This window comes from Hydra vulgaris, chromosome 12, assembly GCF_038396675.1.
Source record: "Hydra vulgaris chromosome 12, alternate assembly HydraT2T_AEP".
Lineage (NCBI taxonomy): Eukaryota > Metazoa > Cnidaria > Hydrozoa > Anthoathecata > Hydridae > Hydra > Hydra vulgaris.
The window spans coordinates 27,894,812-27,915,703 of record NC_088931.1 but is presented as its reverse complement, the minus strand read 5'-3'; the positions used below and the strand labels follow the sequence as shown (position 1 = coordinate 27,915,703).

Below are 20,892 nucleotides of genomic sequence, written 5' to 3'. Positions count from 1 at the left end.
TTATTTGTGTGTGTCTATATATATATATATATATATATATATATATATATATATATATTTATATATATATATATATATATATATTTATATATATATATATATTTATATATATATATATATATATATATATATATATATATATATATATATATATATATATATATATATATATATATATCTGTGTGTGTAAGTGTGTGTCTGCGAGTCCTCCTACATCAACTGAGGGTTTGGCATAGGGCAGTGATCTTTCATTATTCTTCGTTTTTTTCCTTTTCTGAAAAAGCTGTATGCTATAAAAATAAGCAATACTAGAAAGCTTATATATTATAGCTTAAGACTTATCTATGCTTAGCTAAACACTTTTTTTATTTTTAGGAAAGGGAAAAAAAAAATTAACTTTTTAATTGCTATTGTTTTTAATATTTAGTTCTTTTATTTTTGCACTCTTGTTTTTTTTTTATCTTTTATACACAAATTTAAATTTATTAAGTGAATTAGTTAGTCATCATGAGTGTCTGTGGATCTTAGAGGGTTTTTAGTTAGGGCAGGCAGGTTTAGTAAAATTAATTGTATTAGTTTTTAAATTGTTTCTTTTCTTTTAACTTTTTTAGTTTAAATTTTTTTTAATTTTTCTAGTCAACAATCCAAATCAAAAAAAGATAATTCAAAAATTGAAAATAAAGTTTTTCAAAAAACAGAAAGTTCTGATATTGAAAATAATTTCAAGTGGCAAGATGATCCAGAGTTTTTAGCAAAAGTCAAGTAAATATATTTACTTTTTTTATTATTATTATTTCTATCTACTCTTCGAGTATAACATTTTAAGTAGTTTTTTTTGTTGTTGTTGTTGTTGATTTATTTTAAGTTTTTATGTTATACTATAATGGTATTTTAAAGATAAAAAGTGGGTTTTGCAAATTATGACTTTTCTTGTCTCAACTTTTTCTTATTTTTCCACTATTCTATTTTTTTAATATCTATGGCTTAAAGTCTTTCTGGCATGAAAACTATATTATTATCCAAATATTCTCATAAATATTGTTGTTCAATAAGTACCATTTTAAATTAAACACTTCTTTTTGTACCTTTTAATGAAATAATAAGCATAAAATAAAACAGTTCACAGATGGCTTAAGCATGTAAATGTGTTCTTTAAATTCTTTGTTTATACATTTTTATGTATTTCATGTTGTTATTTCTGTATTTCAAGTGTTTTAGTATTTGCCCATTGTCAAAGTTGTTAACAGTAAATACTAAAAAAAATTTATGTTTTTTCCAGTTTAAGTTGTGTAATTTTTTAATGTCTCGGAATAATGTTTTTATGATATTTTATGTTATATGGAAGTTTATTAGAATTTCCTTGTTCATCTGGCTTTCTTTGGTATTTTTTTATTTATGTACCAAGTTTAATTCTGCATGGGCAATAAATTTCAGTTTTTTTCCTGTCCTCTCCCAGGTCTGGGAAATCTACAGCCTATCAGGTAATATTGCTGCCTTTAAATATTCTAATATTAAGTGCTATTTTTTTTGTTTTTTCTTGAACGTTTAGGAAACTAAAATCAGCAAAGCAAAAGCTGTACAACCTTCAACAGTTGGTCAAAGATGTTCAAGGAGGTAATAGTCCTCTTATACCTATCAGTGATCTTCAGAATCTTGCTCGTTCATTTAGCAATGACAAAAACTCTAATTGTGAAGAAACTGGAATTGATGATGATCTAGAAGTTCAAAATGTTAAAACTTTAGATAACAGAGGAGATGAAACTGAAAGTGATGATGATGCTGATTGTGAGCAAACTGAAGACGATAATCATAGTAACTGTTCTAAAAGTGCAGAAAGTTTTCCAGAAAATTTAACTGATAATGAGCGGAGATTTCAGGGTTTGTTACGTAAGCAAAGATTAGAGTTGAACTATTTACTTAAAGAGAGAGAGCGTTTATTAGAAACTCACAGAAATCTTGATCCAATTTCTGATTTATCTCAACTCAATAATAATAACAGAAATGGATCTTATCCCAGTCTTACCAAAGAAAAACTTAAACAGCAAGATAAAGTCAAGTCAAATGATGGTGTATCTACAGAGCCACAATATGGCTCTGAGAAAGCATACTCAATGCAAAGTAAATCATACAGCGAAGAAAATAACACTCGTAAGTTTAATTACAAAGTTATATAGTAAAGTTAGTTCAGTATACTGAAGATATAATTTAAATTTTTTTTAAACATGTATTTAGTACAATGTATATTTTATTGTTTATACTGTTTAATGTGACTTTTTTTGTTTACAGACCCTCTTTCTAACCCTATTGCTGTTAGTGAAATAAGAAGACAACGAGAACTGTATGAACTACAGAAAAAACAAAAGTTTGTTGAAAAGCAGCAAAGGAAAAAAAAAACTCAACTAGAAGAGATTCAGTCTGATGATAGGGGAACTTATTCTGTTCACAGTGATGAAGGTGTTGGTGTAAGTGCATATAGTGCAGATGTGACAACTGCAGCAACTTGGGGAGGTTCTACAGCACAAAGTTCCAATGAGGAGGATTCAGCTGTGGAGGATGATTATGGAGCTACTGAAGAATGTGTAAGCATATTTAGTCTAAGACCTAAAAGTTATAGAATATGAAATAACTGTGGTTTTCTTACTTTATTTCAGTACATTTTTAGGAAATTACTATTTTATCTGTTGTAAAAAAAAAAAAAAAAAAAAAAAAAACACGTTTACAATGATATGAGTAACAGATAAAAAAACTAAGCTTAGGTAATGTTTCTACATTTTATTTAAGAAGTTTTTTTGTTGCAATAAGTCTTTAAAAAATTAGAATGAATTTGTTTTGGTTTATTTGATATTATTTTATTACAGATTTTTTTATTTATTTGGTAATATTTTATTGCATAACATGTTTTTTACAGTACTTATTATTTATAAAATCACCCAGCGCAGTATTTCACACCCATAAACACTGAAATATGTTGTCAACGAGCATGATTATGCATGTTTATCATTATGTCATCAAGAGTGATTGTTAGCATTCCTTTCCATTCATTATTTTGTACATGTCGAAAACCCTAGTTTAACTTAAACAAAGTTATGTAAATTAAAATTTATATAACAAGCTTTTTTAAGAAATTAATGTTTTACTTCAATCGAAAAAACTCAATAAAAAGTGTATAACTTCTATATGAATTTTTTTTAAAATAAACTAACTTTACTGTAAACAACTTTTGTCTTCAACAAAAACATTTTATCAAAAATATTTTATTTAAAATCAAGTAAATAAGTAATAGTTTCTTGCTCCCAAATTTTTGAGGCAGTTTTATACTTTTATTACTAGGTTAGTGAGCTTTTTTTATTGCACCCAGAAGTCTAAATATTCTATTTACATGGATGTTTTACACTTCTGCTTTATAATAAGGTCTCTTATTGTTAAAGATTAATGCTTTATCTTTTATATAATATTGTATTTGGATAAGAGATTAGCATTAAGAAAATTGGTCTAAACTACACAGGTGTTCAACTATGAGCATTAATTGTTAAAAAAAATATTCAAAAACTTTTTTCCTAACCATTTCAAAATATATTTTAATTGATATATGTAAATTTAAATCATGCATGCACATACAGGCCCTCACACACAAATGCACACACATGCACATATTTGCATACTTAGCCATGCATAATATGTATATGTGGCGTGCTGGCTCCTAAAAGCCCTTTTTTTTTCTCTTAAAAGCCCCATTTATGTTGGAATTTTCTCACATACGCTTGATTTTCTCATACGGGCTTGATTTGAAGGCCTACAAATATATAAATGCTGTGTAACTTAGAGTAAACTAATTAAAGTTACATTGCATTATAAAAAGTGCTTATATCAGCTTAGTATTGTTGCTTAAAAAGATATGCTTTGAAATCACTGTCTTGAATAACTTTTATGTTATAACTTGGTATTTTGATTAAAAAAACAAAACTTTAATTAGTTTAACAACAATTTCTTTTGTTAGGGAAACTATATTTTTATCTATTCAAATATTGTAATTTTTTTAATATATTAATTTTTTTTGTTTTTATAAAGGTAGATTTAATAGTAAAACTTTTTTGAAAAAGCAATTTTTTTTTAAATCATTTTTTATCATTTTGAAAAGTTTTTGATCGCGTGAAAAGATCATATGACAAACTGGAGATTTCAGCTATAGGGGTCGTTTCAATTACATAGTAATTAAATGATAGTAGTAGCAAAACAAACAATTAAATTTAAAGCTAAAAAGTTTTGATGATAAATTGTTTAAAAAAAAACTATTTAACTTAACAAGATTTTTAATACTTAAAAATAAGCAGTTGCTATTTCTTTTAATTAAATAATTTCAGGATCGCAAATTCCCATCTGACCGTCGCAATTGCTTAATTCAACCTTTGTCACAGATTTTTTAGTTTATTACAATCTTTAAAAGGGATTTTGTGACATAAAAATACTGTTTGCAAATGTTTTTGAGGGCGTTTAAATGTTTGCATTTTACTATACAAAATGCAAATATATTCAATACTAGCATACAAAATACATTAGCACTCAAAATTAACTCTTCAAATCAGATGGTTTATTTAACTTGTGAAATTTAATTTGTGAAAGCATAAATATAGCGGACAAAAAATTGTTTTTTTGATCATTAAAAGAATATAGTAAAATTTTTTTTTTTTAAAAGGCCATTCTAAGGTAAAAAGATAAGGTCCATGCAGGACTCCTGCATAGCCTCTGGGGTCAGCCTGCCACTGCTTACAACTTGACCATTTTAAAATACACTTTGCGTATTGTAAACTACTTAACTTGTTTTTCAGTGGCAAACATGGCATGTCACATTTGACCAGTTAAATCTTGCGTTCTTTGCAAAATATGAGACAATCACTAGTATTTTTTGAGAAAGGTGTGGCTTTAATGCAGCACGTTACAATCAAAGGTTATAGTCCTTGGCAAGGTGTCTTCAAGCTATGCTGGCACTAACATTCACATTAGAGGCAGTTAAGTAAGAACTTGTGTGCTTGAAACCTGTATGTCCTTCACAGCCAAATAATGTATCATTTCAGTTCATCTAGTGGTAATTCTTGGTCTTCCACAAGATTTTTCCTGGATTAATGATGGCCTGTTAATTTTATACATTAGAATGTAAAATAAATAAATTTGTATATAAGTAATATATAATACGAAATAATTTAAAAAAAAATTTGCACATGTTGGCGAAGTGCGAATTTTTCAGCTATAAAGTTAAGTTAGTAGCTGTGTTTATAAACATATATATTTATGCCATTTTTTTCTTAATGATCTTTCACAATATTAATCTCATAAAATATATTTAGCAACAGAATGGTGATATAATAACTTTTTTTAACCTCAAACAAAGTGCAATAAAGGTACTGATTATAAAAGAAAATCACTTAAATGATCTGTGGTTATATTTTCTTGATCTTTAATTATTTTTTCTTGATCTGTAATTATTTTTTTCTTGAAAACTTATTTTCATAATAGTGACACAACTTATTTTCATCATCTGTAAACAAAATATTTAAATTAACTTTTAAATTATCAGTAAAAGGATCATTAAAAGTGAAAGAATCATTAAATGACGTTCTTTTTGTTCTACTTTATCAGAATTTATTAATTTCAAAGAAATAAGCTTTTAACATAACTTTTTAAAACAATTTTCGTAATAAAATCTATACAATATACCCTGTGTCTAGGCTGATACCCTGTGTCTAGGCTGATACCAGAGGTGAAAAAAGTAACAAAGTTTTGTACACAAATATAAGTACTGTTACTTGAGTGAAATTTTACTCAAATACAATTAAATGTTACCAGTCAAAGAGTTTGCTCAATTAAAAGTAAAAAGTAGCTAATTATAAATGTACTCAAAGTAAATGTTACTATGTTATTATTTAACAACCATTCTCAGGTTTGTCATTTAATTTGTCATTATTTAACACTCATTTTATCGGTTAAAGCATTATTTTTTTCTTTGTGTTTGCAGAAATATAGAATTGGGAAATTTCTCGTGTTTTTTCACAGTTCTTTGTAAAAAATGTAATTATTGTAAATCTGTGATTAAAATTTTCTTTTAAAATTCTTTTTAAAATTTTGTTTTAAAATTTTAAAAGATAGATTAAAATATGAAATGTAAGCAAGGCACGTTTTTAATATCTTCATAACTTTACTTAAAACACCACTGAAAAATATATGGAAACAATTTTACAATACAGGCGATAATTTTATCAACTAAGAAATTAATTCATTTTTTCTGTGAAAATATACTTTGAAACAATACTTTGAAAAAAAAAATACTTAAGTTAAAGTACACATTTAAAAAAATACTTAAAAAGTAACAATTCACAAAAAAACTACTCAATTTGTTACTTTCCACCTCTGCAATATGCTAATACTAATATTGATTGCAAAACACTGCTACTTTAGTACTTCAAATAAAACATTATGCAACTGCTATATATTGACTTTGGTATGTTGTGAATAAAACATTATGCAATGCTATATATTGACTTCAGTATGCTGCAATTGTATTTTTAAATTAAAAATGTATATTCCTTGCTTTCATAGTGAATTTCAAGAAGTTAAGATATTTTTATTAAAGATACTCTTGGAAAAAGTATATTTAATAAAAATATACTTTTAATAAGAATCATTAAAAAATTTGGAATTTTAATTTAAGATAAAGGGTATCATTTTAATTTAAAATATAAAGTGACTTTCTAATTGGTTTTAAAATAACGAAAAGTTGTATTGCATTTTTCTTATGTTTGTTTTATTAATTTCCAGATAGAAAATGATGAAGAGTTTAGTAATCATTCTAATGAAAGAGAACAAAGAGAAAAAGAGCCAGCAATAAACAATTTAAATGATCAGCCAAGGCGTGGGATTACCTGGCATCAGAATTATGTTACTCCAAACAGCATTAGAAACTCTCTCAAACATTCAAGTAAGCTTGGTTCAATTTGTTACTAGTAATTATTTAGTTGCATATTAAGCATATTTCTTTTAGTGTTTTATTTATTATTTTTTAAATTTGTAAAGGTGAAACTCAAAATCTTGGAGCAACAATAACTAGAACACAAAGTGCGCCAACACCTCAGTCAAGGAAACTGAGACAAGGAGTAAGCAATGATATCTATTTTTTATCATTATAAGATTGTTTAGGTTTAAACTATTGTTGTTGTTTGTTTTTTTTCAAATGTTTATCTTTAATAATATGTGAATGAATGATTTTTTAGAATCTTACACCAGCACACAAACTAGTTTCAGATTGCAAAATAAAAAATTCGCTTTATCCAAACAATAACAATCAACAGTTGGCTACTCAGTCACCTTCTACTGAAATGCTTCATACACAACTAGCAAGCATGTGTAATTCTTTATTACGAAACGAACAAACTCTTCTTTCTATGTTGCAAAGTCAGTTTTTAAAACCTATACCAGGTATGTTTTGAACTATAATTTTAAGATTTAAATTTGTTAAATATATTTGCTAGCTATATTTGAAAGTTTAATGGTTAAAATAAAGTGAAAAAATTGCATTAACCCTTTAGTGCCCACAGTAGCCATATGGCTGCAAGTGGTTTTACTGGTCGTATAAACTTAGTCAACTATATTTTTTATTACAAATTTTGTTAATTTTGTAAGTTTGACCATTAAAATATTAAATATTGTCAATTATTGTTAATTGGTGACATTTATTTCTTTAAAATCAGATATTTGCTGAAGGGATATTTTGCTCAAAAAAAGTGATTTTCTTTTTGATTCAAAAAAAAGGGATATATATAAATATTTTGATCTTCTTATTTGACTGATAATGTTGTCAAAAGATTGGACTCCATGAAGAAACAAAGGAAATACCGTTTAAAAATATATATTTATGAAAGTTGTATTCTCATGGTATCCATACGACTACTACGAGCAGAATTAAAATTCTATTATGTGTTTTACAGGCGTGTGCACACATTATGAATTTACATATACACACATACATATATATATATAAAGTTATTTTAAGCCACTTAACTGCATTATATATATGTTTATTTGGGCCAGCGGCACAGATTTCGATATGGAGGGGCAAAATCGTCAATTTCTAAAAAAAGTTATCTATATCTAAAAATTTCTAAAAAAAATAAGATAAAAGTCCTTTAAAAAAAAGTAGGAAGACTAGCATCCCCTGTGTAGTTGGTCCTGTGTAGTTGGTCCTGTGTATGTATATGTATTTATATATATGTATATATATATGTATGTACGTATATATATATATATATATATATATATATATATATATATATATATATATATATATATATATATATATATATATATATATATACATATACATATATAATATTCTTGACCTCAGTTTATGTAGTTGTATACCTATGTAGTTGGCCTTGTGAATGTATATGTATATATATATATATATATATATATATATATATATGTATATATGTGTGTGTGTGTCTGTATACATATATATATATATATATATATATATATATATATATATATATATATATATATATATATATATATATATATATATATATAATATTCTTGACCTCAGTTTAACATTTTAAATTAGTTTGATGAAAGGAAAAAGTATGTAAAACTTTTTAGAGTTAGTTTTTTGCTTTTTTGTATTTCAATAAAATTTTAACCTGGTTTCTCAAAAAAACCTGGTTTTTATTTAAACATTAATAAGCTTTTTTTTACTTTGTTTGGTAATTATCAGTTAGGATATAAATGTTGATTAAAACTAATTTTGATATGAATATATTTTCATTAAGAACTTGTATAAAATTTATAAGAAATATTTTAATTTTAAAATTAGACTTTGAATTTAAATTTTAATATGCATGTTAATTTAAAACTAAAATTTTGATGATTGAGATAAATTTATAAATATTAAAATATTTTTTAATGTATTTTAAATACATCGTGTAATAATTTTGTTGGTATTGGTGTTAAAAATACAGCGAAATATTTTATTTCAAAACCAAATTGTTTCAATAAATATTATAAATTTGATACAAAAATATTTATGTCAAACTTTCAAGGTCTTGTTTACTATTATTTTTAGGCATTAACTTTCTACTTGTCTCTTGAGTTCGGACAAATTCTTCTCTTTTTTCATGAGTTCTACTTGAAGCTTCTGTAACTTGCTTTATGCAATGTTCAACAGATTGTCCATGACATGGCCAAATTGGCACCTGCATAGAATTTGACAAAAACACATTGATTTCAGAAGTTGTTAGAGAGGTAGGTAAGACTGGTTCATAAACCGGTGACTCCCATGATATCAGGTCTACCAATTTTCAAAATTTTTAAAGAACATGAGTTTTTCTTGGTCTAGGAGAAGAATCACCTTTTTGTAGATCTTCATTTCCATTACCTCTAATATCTTTTATCCTATTAATAGCTACAATTCTATCATAATCAGTATTAAAACACAACAATGTTTATAGTATACACTCACTGAAACAAAACTAAGCTGATTTTTGAATAGAAAGTGATACTATTTTAATGACATCTTCTTTTTGAAATTTAAGTTGCTGCAGCTGGTAAAGTACATGTTTAGGTATATGTCAACTTTGATCTTAAATCAACAAGGAAAATAAACACCCACAATGTACTCGATGATAGACTTTCTAAATCTTTACCTTCCATACCATTTCATGTTTAGAATTACCAATTCTACATATTCTGTTAGCAGTAGTTAACCATCTTAAAGTAAAACAGGCCTAATTTGTAACAAATAAAATTTTGGCAGTTGAGAACCACTTCTAATGACACAAACAACTTTATAACCATAAAATTGATCTGCAGACAAGTCATTTATTATTTTATCATCAAGAGAAATAAGTGTATTGCCAATTTTAATAATTTCAAATACTGGGTTTATATCTAGGTCTGTAGCCAGATGGACCCAATAACACCAGACCATTTATTGTTAGATTTAGTTTGACCATCTAAGTTGGTTATAAGATGCCTCAGTGGCAACTCATTTGTATGTAGTTGACATATAAGCAAAACAAGTTTTTTTCCTGATTTTATTTCTTTATGTTTGATGACTCCACTCTCTCAACCAGTATTTACATTTGTAGAGTTTCCACCAACAGCCAGTAAAGACTTGTCAATACCTCTCTCAGTCAACCATTCAATAAATATTTTCCATCTGGTTCCATACAAAAAGAGTAATGCTCTTCTTTCACAGTTACTAGATTTGCATTTGAGTCATCAAGTTCAATCATTTGATTAGCTTGATGTTTTGATAGCTTGATGGTTTTGCTAGCACTAGAGGTAATTCGATATTAGTAATGTCATCATTGTCATCATTTAATTCTATTTCATTACTGAAATCGCTTCTTCTTTTTTTATATAGTTAATCTGATCTGACTCATTTTTTTTTTTAAATTTTAATAACATTGCAACATTTTTTAATTAAAATAACATTGCAACATTTTTTAGTTAAAATATTTAATAAAAATTAACATGTTTAACTAAAATAACATAACATTTTATTCTCAAAATATTTTTCTTGGTCTTTTCTTAGTAATCTTTTTAACTGTTTCCTGGTTTCAATGTTATCAGGTAGTTCAAATTAAAGCTTTGCTAACAGTTCTAGTTTTAACTCTTTGAAAATATATAAACTTAATGTCAATAGATGGTCTTTCGTACTCTTATCTGATATATTTGCATTTATAATGAACTTCTTTATCACAATTATCAGAACAAATAAAATCATAACATATCACAATTGGACATTTGCATACAAGTACATCAAAAGTTTGATCAAGTTTTTCTTTAAAGTTTATTATTTGTTTAGCTCCTTTTTTTCTTGGACTTTTTTATTGCTGAAGCGTTGTTCCACAACGTCATTATTTTATCGCAAATTGTTTTGTCAGTAATTAATTTAGATGATGTAAATTCTAAATTTCCATTCAACCGCTGGTGTAATAAAGCTGGTAATATGTCTTGATGTAATTTAGTTGTGTTGTTTAAAAGTCTGTTTATTTTATGGACAATATTGTTCAGTAATGTTGTTATTCCGTTTAAAAGAAAACAAAATCTGTTTATACTTTCATAAAAAAGGCTAATCACCTAAGTAAATATTTTTCTGATTTAAAAAATTATATCGGATTTGGATTCTCGATAAAATTTCACAACTATTACTTATATCCCAAATTTTATTAAACCATTTTTAAAAAAAAGTCTGAAATTGACTCACCCTATTAGTGATTAACTTCAAGCCTAATTTAAACTCAATAGTTCAATATTTATTGCTTGCATAAGTCCATTTTCTGTTTAATGGGTCCCTAATTTTCTATTCAATGGGTTAGGTTTAGGGTTAAAAAATATCTTAATATCAGTCAACCTGGTACTCTAATGAAGCAAAATTTTAGAAATATTTCAAAAATAATAGTTTTTTAAGAAGAAAAAATTATATCAAAAACTTATAAAAATTTATGTTTTTCATTTTTAATAAAAAAACCGTAGTTTTATTGCAATAAAATCTAAAATCAAATTATAAGTAGTTTTTTAATTTTTGTAAAATTTCGCTTCATTTGACCTTTGTTTGAAGAAAATTTTTATAATATTAGGGCCCTGTTAAATAGAAAATAAACTTAGGCATATACTAAATATTGGACAATTGAGCTTAAATTAGGCTTAAATTAATCACAAAAAATAACCACAGCACTGAAAAATACTGAGTTCGGGTGCTTCTGAACATTCTAAATCATGCCAAGGTACGTTTGACTAGTTACATCCCAAAACTATATCAATTGCTCTAGAATATCATGTTTGCAAAATTCGAGAATCACTTGAAATAAACAGAGCTAAAGTTCGACAAAAACTCTTGGCAAACTTTAAAAACAAAAAGTTCCTAATGATGGTGATAACATGACAACAAAAACTTGGGGGCCATTCTTTATTAGATTATTTGACATCAACACTTAAAAACCTATTTTTCTATTTTGTTATTTATCTTATCTTTTCAACCGTTTGTTTTTATTATAATTATTTTATTTGTAACAATTTTTATTGATCACAATAGATCAGCAAAATATCGAACAATATATTAAAATAAAAACAAATGAAAAAAAGTAGATCAATATCAAGACAATTAAAATCAAGACTGGTTTCAAATAGATTGGTAGTTAAAAATATAGATATATTATATAGTTATCAGGGAAGAACCCAGACCTGTTTTAGTACCACTGGAGCAGTATGGGCGCCCCCAATTTTTTTTTTTTTAATTTTTTTTTTGCTTTTTTTATTAAAAATAGAAAAAAAAATTTTAGTTTTAAATGCATATGTACAAATGCATATAGATAATTTTCAGTTTATTTTAGCTACCTCATTTTTGCTTCTTGTCAATAAAATGAATTAAAAGAAATTGCTTTTTGACGTAATTACGTGACATTTTTATGTAAAAACCGTAACATAATGATGTAACTGACCTTCAGTTACTAGTTTTAAAAAATTGAATGTTGTTACAAAACTTAATTTTAAAAACTTGTTGCAAAATTTTATAACAATGGAATGTATAAAAAATTTATTTTTTCAAAATATAGAACGATTTTAAATATGCATTCAGAGTATAGTTAACTTTTGTTTTTTGAAAATTTAGAGTAAACTGCTTTCGATAATAAATGAACAAAAGTAAAAAATTTCGGTCTTAATAACTATTGCGCAAATTTAATTTTTGAATGAATGAACTTTTGATCTTTAGCTTGCTATTTTAGTTTACAAAAAAATGAAACGTAAAATTTTTCAAAAAGTTTTGTTTCTTTTCCAAATTCTTTTTGACTTTTAAAATAATAAAAATAACTATTACAATGACTTAATAAAAGTTTTATAAAGATCTGTTAAAAATAACCCATAGTAAATGTAACTTATTTATTAAATGTAATTTTTTAAACTATACTTAATGATTAAAAAATATAATATATTTTTTAAAATATAATGTTTTTAATCAAAAATATATAAGATTTTTGAAATTATGTTTTTTGTAATTATTTCTTCTTTAATTATCTTTAATTTAAAAGGTGCCTTAAAATCACTTTAAAAACTATTAGTGATGTGCCATCGGCTAATGCCGATTGTGGCTAATAATAGGTTTAATGTATTTATTTAAGGGTATTATAATAATATTAAGGATTTAAATTACATATTTAACATGTTCCTATTCATCAGAAGTGATTCGACCTACTAGCCTATGCTATTGGTAACCAGCAACGAATTAATCGGCTAAACCATTGGCCGATTATTTGGCCGATGGCATCGGTTGATTTATCGGCATTTGCCGATGGATCGGTATTGACTATTAAGCCAAACTAAACAGGTGCATAGGCACACCTTATATATGCAAATTGCATACCTAATATTAAGATATTACCTTTACATACATGCATTAAACTCTATAATTAGCCTTAATCGGCCTTTGCCGATGGCACATCACTAAAAACTATTAACCTTTAGTAAAAGTTAAATGAACAGATTTGATAATATTCAAGTCAAAATTTTAAAATTAAAATAATAGTAAATACGTTTATTAGATGCTTTTGTTTTTTATTTAAATAGTTATTCGAATACAAGATGTAACACTATTTTGTTAATTTTACAAGTATTACGCAATTTAATATATGTAAATATATCATGTAATGTAAATATTGATTAAAAATTGTTTAAAGTATTTAAACATTTAATTACTAATTATTTAAAAAATTTATAATTACCAAAATTTAATTTACTAAAATATAGTTTATAAATGTTTAAAATTCTTTAAACAATTTTCAATAATTATTTACTAATAGTGTGGTATTTGCAACAAAAGCGTTTATTAAAGTCTTGCAGCAAAAGCGTTTATTAAAGTCTTGCAACAAAAGTATTTATTAAAGTCTTGCAACAAAAGCGTTTATTAAAGTAAAATAGTTTTCTTATTGTAACTAAAGTAACATCGTCCACTGGTAAATTCATGTATTCAAAAAAATGCCTTTAAAAACTAAAAAAAAAAATAAACAAATGATTAATATGATGATTGAAAAAATGATGATTTAAAATCATTGTTGGGGCACCGGTTTTAACTCAAAAATATCACACACACACCCAAATGTTGCCAGAAAAAAAGCGATATCCCCAAATAAACTCAGGGTTCTTCACTGATATATAGATAGTTGATATCAAGTATCCCAAGATTGACATTAGCTTTAGATTGATTTGACTTACTTGGTTTAGTACAATTACTAATTTGATTGAATTAAATTAAATGTAATTAATATAGTTGTTAGATGACTTGATGTTGTTAAATTCTTTTTTAGCTGCTGAGCCTGTTGTTAGTTCAGATATATTGATGTCATTAAAGGAATATTTTGAGACTACCAATTATAATGAGAATTTTGCAGTGACATTGAATACACTTCAAACTTGTTTTGAGAGGGTCCAGCAACATCAGGCTGATATGGAATATATTCATCAACAATTTTCTCAGTTAATTGCTCCATCTGCTCAGTTAATGGATTATCGTTCCCCTTGGCTTAAGCCTCCATCGCTACACTTAAGTTCTTTCGGTGACAATTCTGCAGTTAAGAGTGAGCATGTATTGAATAACCCTAAAGAAACACAAACTGTTAATTCAGAAAATAAAGGCACAAATGTGCAACCATTTAATTTGTTTGATGAAAAATTGATAGATCGATGTCTTACACCAAACAATGAGGAAAGAACACGTTTAACTAATGCTAAAGAAAGTTTTGGATTAGCTTGTTCAATAGATAACAAAAATTCTTTTATGACAGAACAACATGGTTTAAATCACAACCAAAGTCTTCCATTCCCCTATCAGTTGCGCATGTCAGAGTATAATCCACTTTCATATCAAGGTATCATTTAAAATCTCTGTAATAGTAGTGATAGTTGATTTAAAATCTTTTTATCTCTGTAGTAGTAGTGATAGTTGATTATACTAATGATCTTTCAAAAAAAAAAAGTAAAAGTAAAAGTTTTATATCAGGTAATTTTGCAAATACACACACTGGTAATGTAATGACAATGTCTCGAATGTCAATGAATAACCAACATGCTGAAACCAATATTAGTGAGCACCACGAAAAAACAATATGGCCGTCTTTTTTTAAAATTGAAGATCCAGCTATGGGAGGCAATGATTCAGAGTTGGAAAAGTAACTGATTTATGATATATTTTTATAATATATACTTTAATTTAATTTTTTAAATTTATTTATAAAATTTTTTCATTTGGGGCATATTCTGCATATTTTAAAATAACTTAAGTTAGTTTTATTATTAATTTTTTGAGAATTTTATTTAATTTTTAATTTGTAGTTATAATAAAAATTTGTGACTTGCTGCCTGTTTACAGTTTGAACTCATGTTATTTGTCATGTAATTCAAATTCATTACAAGAGTTTCTGAATTATAGGAGTTTGATCCTAGATATGACAAGAGCTTAACTGTATATTATAATTATTAATTAGTTCATTAATGGATATTTTTATATTTTATATATTTTTAAATTGTATTTTTTTCAGTCTAGTGGTTGAACTTTATTTTTTACATTTGAAATATAGAAATAAAGATGTAACACCAATGACAGCTAATCCACCAGAATCAACAGGTGCAGTTAATTTTTCGTTGTTTGAGTCAATGCGAGATTTGATATATTCAGAAGTAGCAACATTGATAGCTATGAATGAATCTCGTCCACATTATCTTCTCGAACTCTTTAGAGAACTTCAGCTACTGAATTCAGATTATTTACGCCAAAGAGGTTCAAAATTAGTTTCAAATTTTTTTTTTCCTGTTTTGATTTCATTTTTTATTTATAATTGTTATTTTATTTACTTATAATTGTAGAAGGAATATTAGCATTTTCATATTTTATTACATTTTAGGTCTTTATTCGCTACAAGAACTTGTTACTAAGTTTTTGACTGATTCAAACACAGATTCATCACCTGCAAAATCTGCATTTGTTCAGGAAACTGTTTCAAATCAGCAAGTATATGATAATTGGGTAGAGAGTGCACAAACCCCTAGTGAAAGTGGTACAACAACTGAGGATGAAGGAGAAAGACAAGCTTTGCAATCACTTGCAAAACAAATGGAAAATAATGAAATGTATGACTATGCTGAAATTGTTGAACGACAATCTGATGGGAATTTCTCTACACCACGCAGTTCAATTGTTGACTTACCTTTTGCATCAGAAGACCTTGGAACAACTGTCATAAATTTAGATGAAGTTTGTTGTATTATATTTTATTACTATTTGCTCTATTTTTTAATCAATTATAAAAAGATGTGCAATATTTTTACTAGGCATTACAAAAGATGAAATTATATGAGTTGAAGATGGCTGAAACCCAGAAGGTGTTTGAACAGGCTTCTAATAACTTCTCTGAGTTTATACCATATACAAAGCAATCTCAAAAACAGTGTTTTAGTGATGCACAAAACAGCAATCTTTCAAGTGAAATCTCTTTTGATTGCCACAATTCCACACTTGATGCACCCTTGCTTAATCAAACGATTAAAGCTCTTATGATGGAGCTGGTGCCATTTTTAAATGAGCACATAGGAGAGATTTGCACACATGATCTATTAGATGCTATTCGGTGCAAAATTGTGCATTTAGCTCACCAAAATGAACTTCAAGTTCTGAATAAGCCTGAGAGTGAACAATTTCATCGGTTTTTTCATAACCAACTCGAATCTGTACTTAAGGACTCACTTTCTAATTTTAGCTCAAGAAAATTAAAAGACTGTGGTGAAGACATATTAATTGTTGTTTCTGAAATTCTTTTTAATGAATTAGCTTTTTTTAGGTTGATGAATACTTTAGATAGGTAATATTATAAGATTTGTTTTTGTCAAATTTTAAACCATAAAGTGCAACCATTTTAAAATAAGTATCAAGTTAATTTATTTTACGATGTGTTTTTTTTATATTTTAGTCATCCAAATGATAAGGTAGAAGTTGTAAACAATATGCAAGCTTCAAAATCCAGTAGTAATTCTTCTAGTAATTTTGTTATTGTTGATTCCTCTGAGCTAACTGATGAAGAAAATGAATCCTTAAGAAACTTTGTTAAAGTAGAGCTTGCTGTCAGTGAGATCCATCCAACTCAAAGCGATCGGGATGATTCTGAAAATGAAATGTCTTGTGCAAGGACTGCAGCTCCCATAACATCACTGAATTATTATTCACAAGATGTGAATGGTACTCACTTTAACACAAGTGAGTATTGTATTACTTTCATATATTTTTAAATTTATATTTGATTGGTTCATATTTTTAGGTTTATATTAGATTGATTCATTTTGATCTTGCGTTGTTAGAGTAATTCTTTTTTTTAATGTTATATACATATATATATATATATATATATATATATATATATATATTATTATTATTATTATTAATAATAATAATATATATATATATATATCTTATTATATATATATATATTATTCTAGACTGTTTTCGACAGTGTCTACCTTTTTTTTTTTTTTTTGGGAAATCTGCGTTTTAGAAAAAAAAAGGGGGTACCACCGCCCAAATTTTTTTCCTAGAATATATAGAAATATATATATGTATATTTTATATACATATATATATATATATACACATATATGTATATATATGTATGTGTATATATATATGTATATGTGTGTGTGTGTTTCGAATTATAGAAAGTTAATTTTTCTTAAACGCATTTCACGGTGACTTAGCATTTAATCGAATTATGGAGGTTTTCGAATTAAGGAGTTTCGAATTAGAGAGATTGTACTGTATATGTATATATAATTTTAAATATATACAAAATAGAGTGCTCAATGTTCTTAAAAGAACAGAGCAATAATAGATTAAAATATTTTCTACTAATTTTTGTGTGTGTGTATATATATATATATATATATATATATATATATATATATATATATATATATATATATATATATATATATATATATATATATATATATATATATATATATATATGTATATATATATATATATATATATATATATATATCCTAAGTGGTTGTCAGAAAGTTTTGTTGACAAAAAGTAAAAATTAAAATGCAAGACCGGAATTTATTTATTTGTTACTCTATAGACTGCCTGCCCCAACCAAACCCTCAGTCGATGTAGCAGCACTCCCTTGCGAGTCAGGCTAAAAGATAGTAGATGTAGCAGCACTCCGTCGCGAGTCAGGCTATTTGTCAGTCGATGTAGTAGCACTTTGTTGCAAGTCAGGCTATAAGATAGTCGATGTAGCAACACTCTGTGCATGATTTACAGTAAAAAAAATATAAATAAAAACATTTTATTAAAAAAATAAAAATAAAAACATTGTTTATATTATTAAAAACATTCTGAATGTTTCTAAAAACATTCTGGTAAATTAAATTTGCGTTTTTGCGGTTTTTTAAAAAAATGATTAATTTGTAATTAAATTAATGGTTTCAACTTTCTGACAACACACAAATGTTGGACAAAAGTCAAAAGTAATTAAAAGTGATGTATTTGTTGGCATAAGAATCATTTTTTTCCTTCCGTACTCCCAAGTGCAACAATCTATTGAACTATATATATATATATATATATATATATATATATATATATATATATATATATATATATATATATATATATATATATATATATATATATATATATATATATATATATATATATATATATATATTTATATATATATATATATTTATATATATATGTATATGTATATATATAATTTCATTTATTAGCTGACAGCAGTTTGAATAGTGTGCTTCATGACAATAGACTAGAAACTTATACTGAGTCTGAACAACATGAGCAACATGGTGGATTAATGATGGAGAATGAAAATGCAGAGGATGAAAGAGACCTTGAGCAAAGTATTTATTTTATGGGATTTTCAATTATTTATTTTTATCGGTTGTTGTTTGGGTTTTTTTTTAATTGTTTTGAAAAGTTTAAGTTTTATTTTTCTCACTTTTTTTAGTTGAAGAAAGAAATATGAATGAAAGTAACCAGGTATTTCATGTATAATAGTGTTATGTTTTAAGTTTTTTTGCTGCTACTCCAAAATAATGATTATAACCTACAGAAATGTGTACTTCATTTCATAATGAAATACAAATTTTTCATTTTGATTTTTTTTGAAGAAAGATATTATAAAGCTATTCTTTTGTTTGTTTTGTTTAAACATAAGAAACTTGTTACTTGTTGATGTTAAAAATTGCAAAAGAAAATTATTTTCACTGGTGCAAGATAAATATGTGAGTGTATAAGCACGCACACATGTTATATATATAAAATGTGTGCGTGTTTACACACACGTTTATTATATATATATATATATATATATATATATATATATATATATATATATATATATATATATATATATATATATATATATTTTATATATATATATATTTATATATATTATCATCATTATTATTATTATCATTATTATTATTATTATCACTATTATTAGTATTATATATTATTATTATATATTATTATATATATATATTATTATTATTATTATTATTATAGTTCCATATATTAAAATAAAAAATAGAGTTTTATCTATTTAGGGATTATTGTGAATTATTTCCTACTTTTTATATTTCAAATGTTTATAGAATCTTGAATTGGAGGATGATATGGTACGAGAAGATGATTTACCTGAGGTAGTTATTTATAAAACCTAAGGAATGAAAACAAAATTTTTTCTATCTTGATTTTAATCTATTGATTTTGTTAAGGCTGATATGGCAGTTGAAAGTTCAGCCATAGCTCAAGCTTTACTTACACACCTAAGTGGGGCACAAGGTATGCTTTTAAATCTGATTTTCTTATCTGCTTTTAAATCTGATTATTCTGATTATTCTGATATTTCTTTCAAACTATTTTCAGAACTTGCTGGAGAAGAAAATTATGTTCCATCAGTTCATGGTGAGATCAAACTTAGTTTATTGTAGTTGATGTTTTTATCATTGTTTTAAGAGTTTGTATTTGGCAGCTTTGTAAGTCAGATGAAAAACTCAAAGTATTATTTCAATAAACGCTAAAAGTTATCAAACAGGAATAATAACAGAATGTATTGAACAAGTATATTATAGGATGCTAGCTAAATTAATTGTTTATTAACACACCTAAACTAGAAATACTAACTACTATCAAGTTAGTATTAAATTTATTTTATAATAAACTTAACATGATAAAGAGAGTATAACTAAATGAAATAGTTAAATTTAATACAATTTAATCCACAAAAAGAAATTTTTATTTTACTATGATGCATTATCACCTCTTAAAATGTCAAAATTTTAAAAAACCTTCCAATATTAATAAAACCTCTCTCTCCTCTCTCTCTCTCTCTCTCTCTCTCTCTCTCTCTCTCTCTCTCTCTCTCTCTCTCTCTCTCTCTCTCTCTGAACAAAGAGGTGTATTTATGTGCTCCATGTATCAATGCGCACCAGATCCCCTTTGTAGATCAACTTTAATGTATTCATGTTTGCACATATGCTGTACAAGATTTTTGTCAACTTTTTTGCAGTTGATCTATATTTTTAGCTTCCAAATTGTTTTTATGCATATATTCTTTAAAGATTGACCAAAAATTTTTAATAGTTAGCAATTCTTGGACACAAGTTGGTTTATCTGTAACATAATGGCAGTCTTCTCCGTTTGAAATTGAATGCCAGCGCACGAAAAATCACTTGCAGGATGGTTTTTTTTAAGTTAGCTTGCACGATTTAAAAAATTTTTTTTTTTCTGCTGTTTAAATTAAAATAAAAATAACAAAAAGAATGCTT

The 20,892-nt window shown here is 25.9% G+C and overlaps 1 protein-coding gene across 1 annotated transcript in view; it reads left to right on the top strand.

The window, feature by feature from the left end:
- Positions 1 to 20,892, top strand: part of LOC100205361 (pericentriolar material 1 protein) — a 53,288-nt gene that overhangs the window by 26,854 nt on the left and 5,542 nt on the right. Inside the window, exons 14-30 of the mRNA XM_065812798.1 lie at positions 637 to 762; positions 1,550 to 2,148; positions 2,287 to 2,579; positions 6,811 to 6,970; positions 7,066 to 7,145; positions 7,263 to 7,467; positions 14,355 to 14,915; positions 15,047 to 15,215; positions 15,624 to 15,823; positions 15,948 to 16,297; positions 16,375 to 16,901; positions 17,010 to 17,293; positions 18,829 to 18,960; positions 19,068 to 19,099; positions 19,717 to 19,764; positions 19,840 to 19,906; positions 19,991 to 20,029. Of these exons, the coding sequence (XP_065668870.1) occupies positions 637 to 762; positions 1,550 to 2,148; positions 2,287 to 2,579; positions 6,811 to 6,970; positions 7,066 to 7,145; positions 7,263 to 7,467; positions 14,355 to 14,915; positions 15,047 to 15,215; positions 15,624 to 15,823; positions 15,948 to 16,297; positions 16,375 to 16,901; positions 17,010 to 17,293; positions 18,829 to 18,960; positions 19,068 to 19,099; positions 19,717 to 19,764; positions 19,840 to 19,906; positions 19,991 to 20,029 (3,872 nt within the window). The remainder of the gene's footprint in view (positions 1 to 636; positions 763 to 1,549; positions 2,149 to 2,286; positions 2,580 to 6,810; positions 6,971 to 7,065; positions 7,146 to 7,262; positions 7,468 to 14,354; positions 14,916 to 15,046; positions 15,216 to 15,623; positions 15,824 to 15,947; positions 16,298 to 16,374; positions 16,902 to 17,009; positions 17,294 to 18,828; positions 18,961 to 19,067; positions 19,100 to 19,716; positions 19,765 to 19,839; positions 19,907 to 19,990; positions 20,030 to 20,892) is intronic.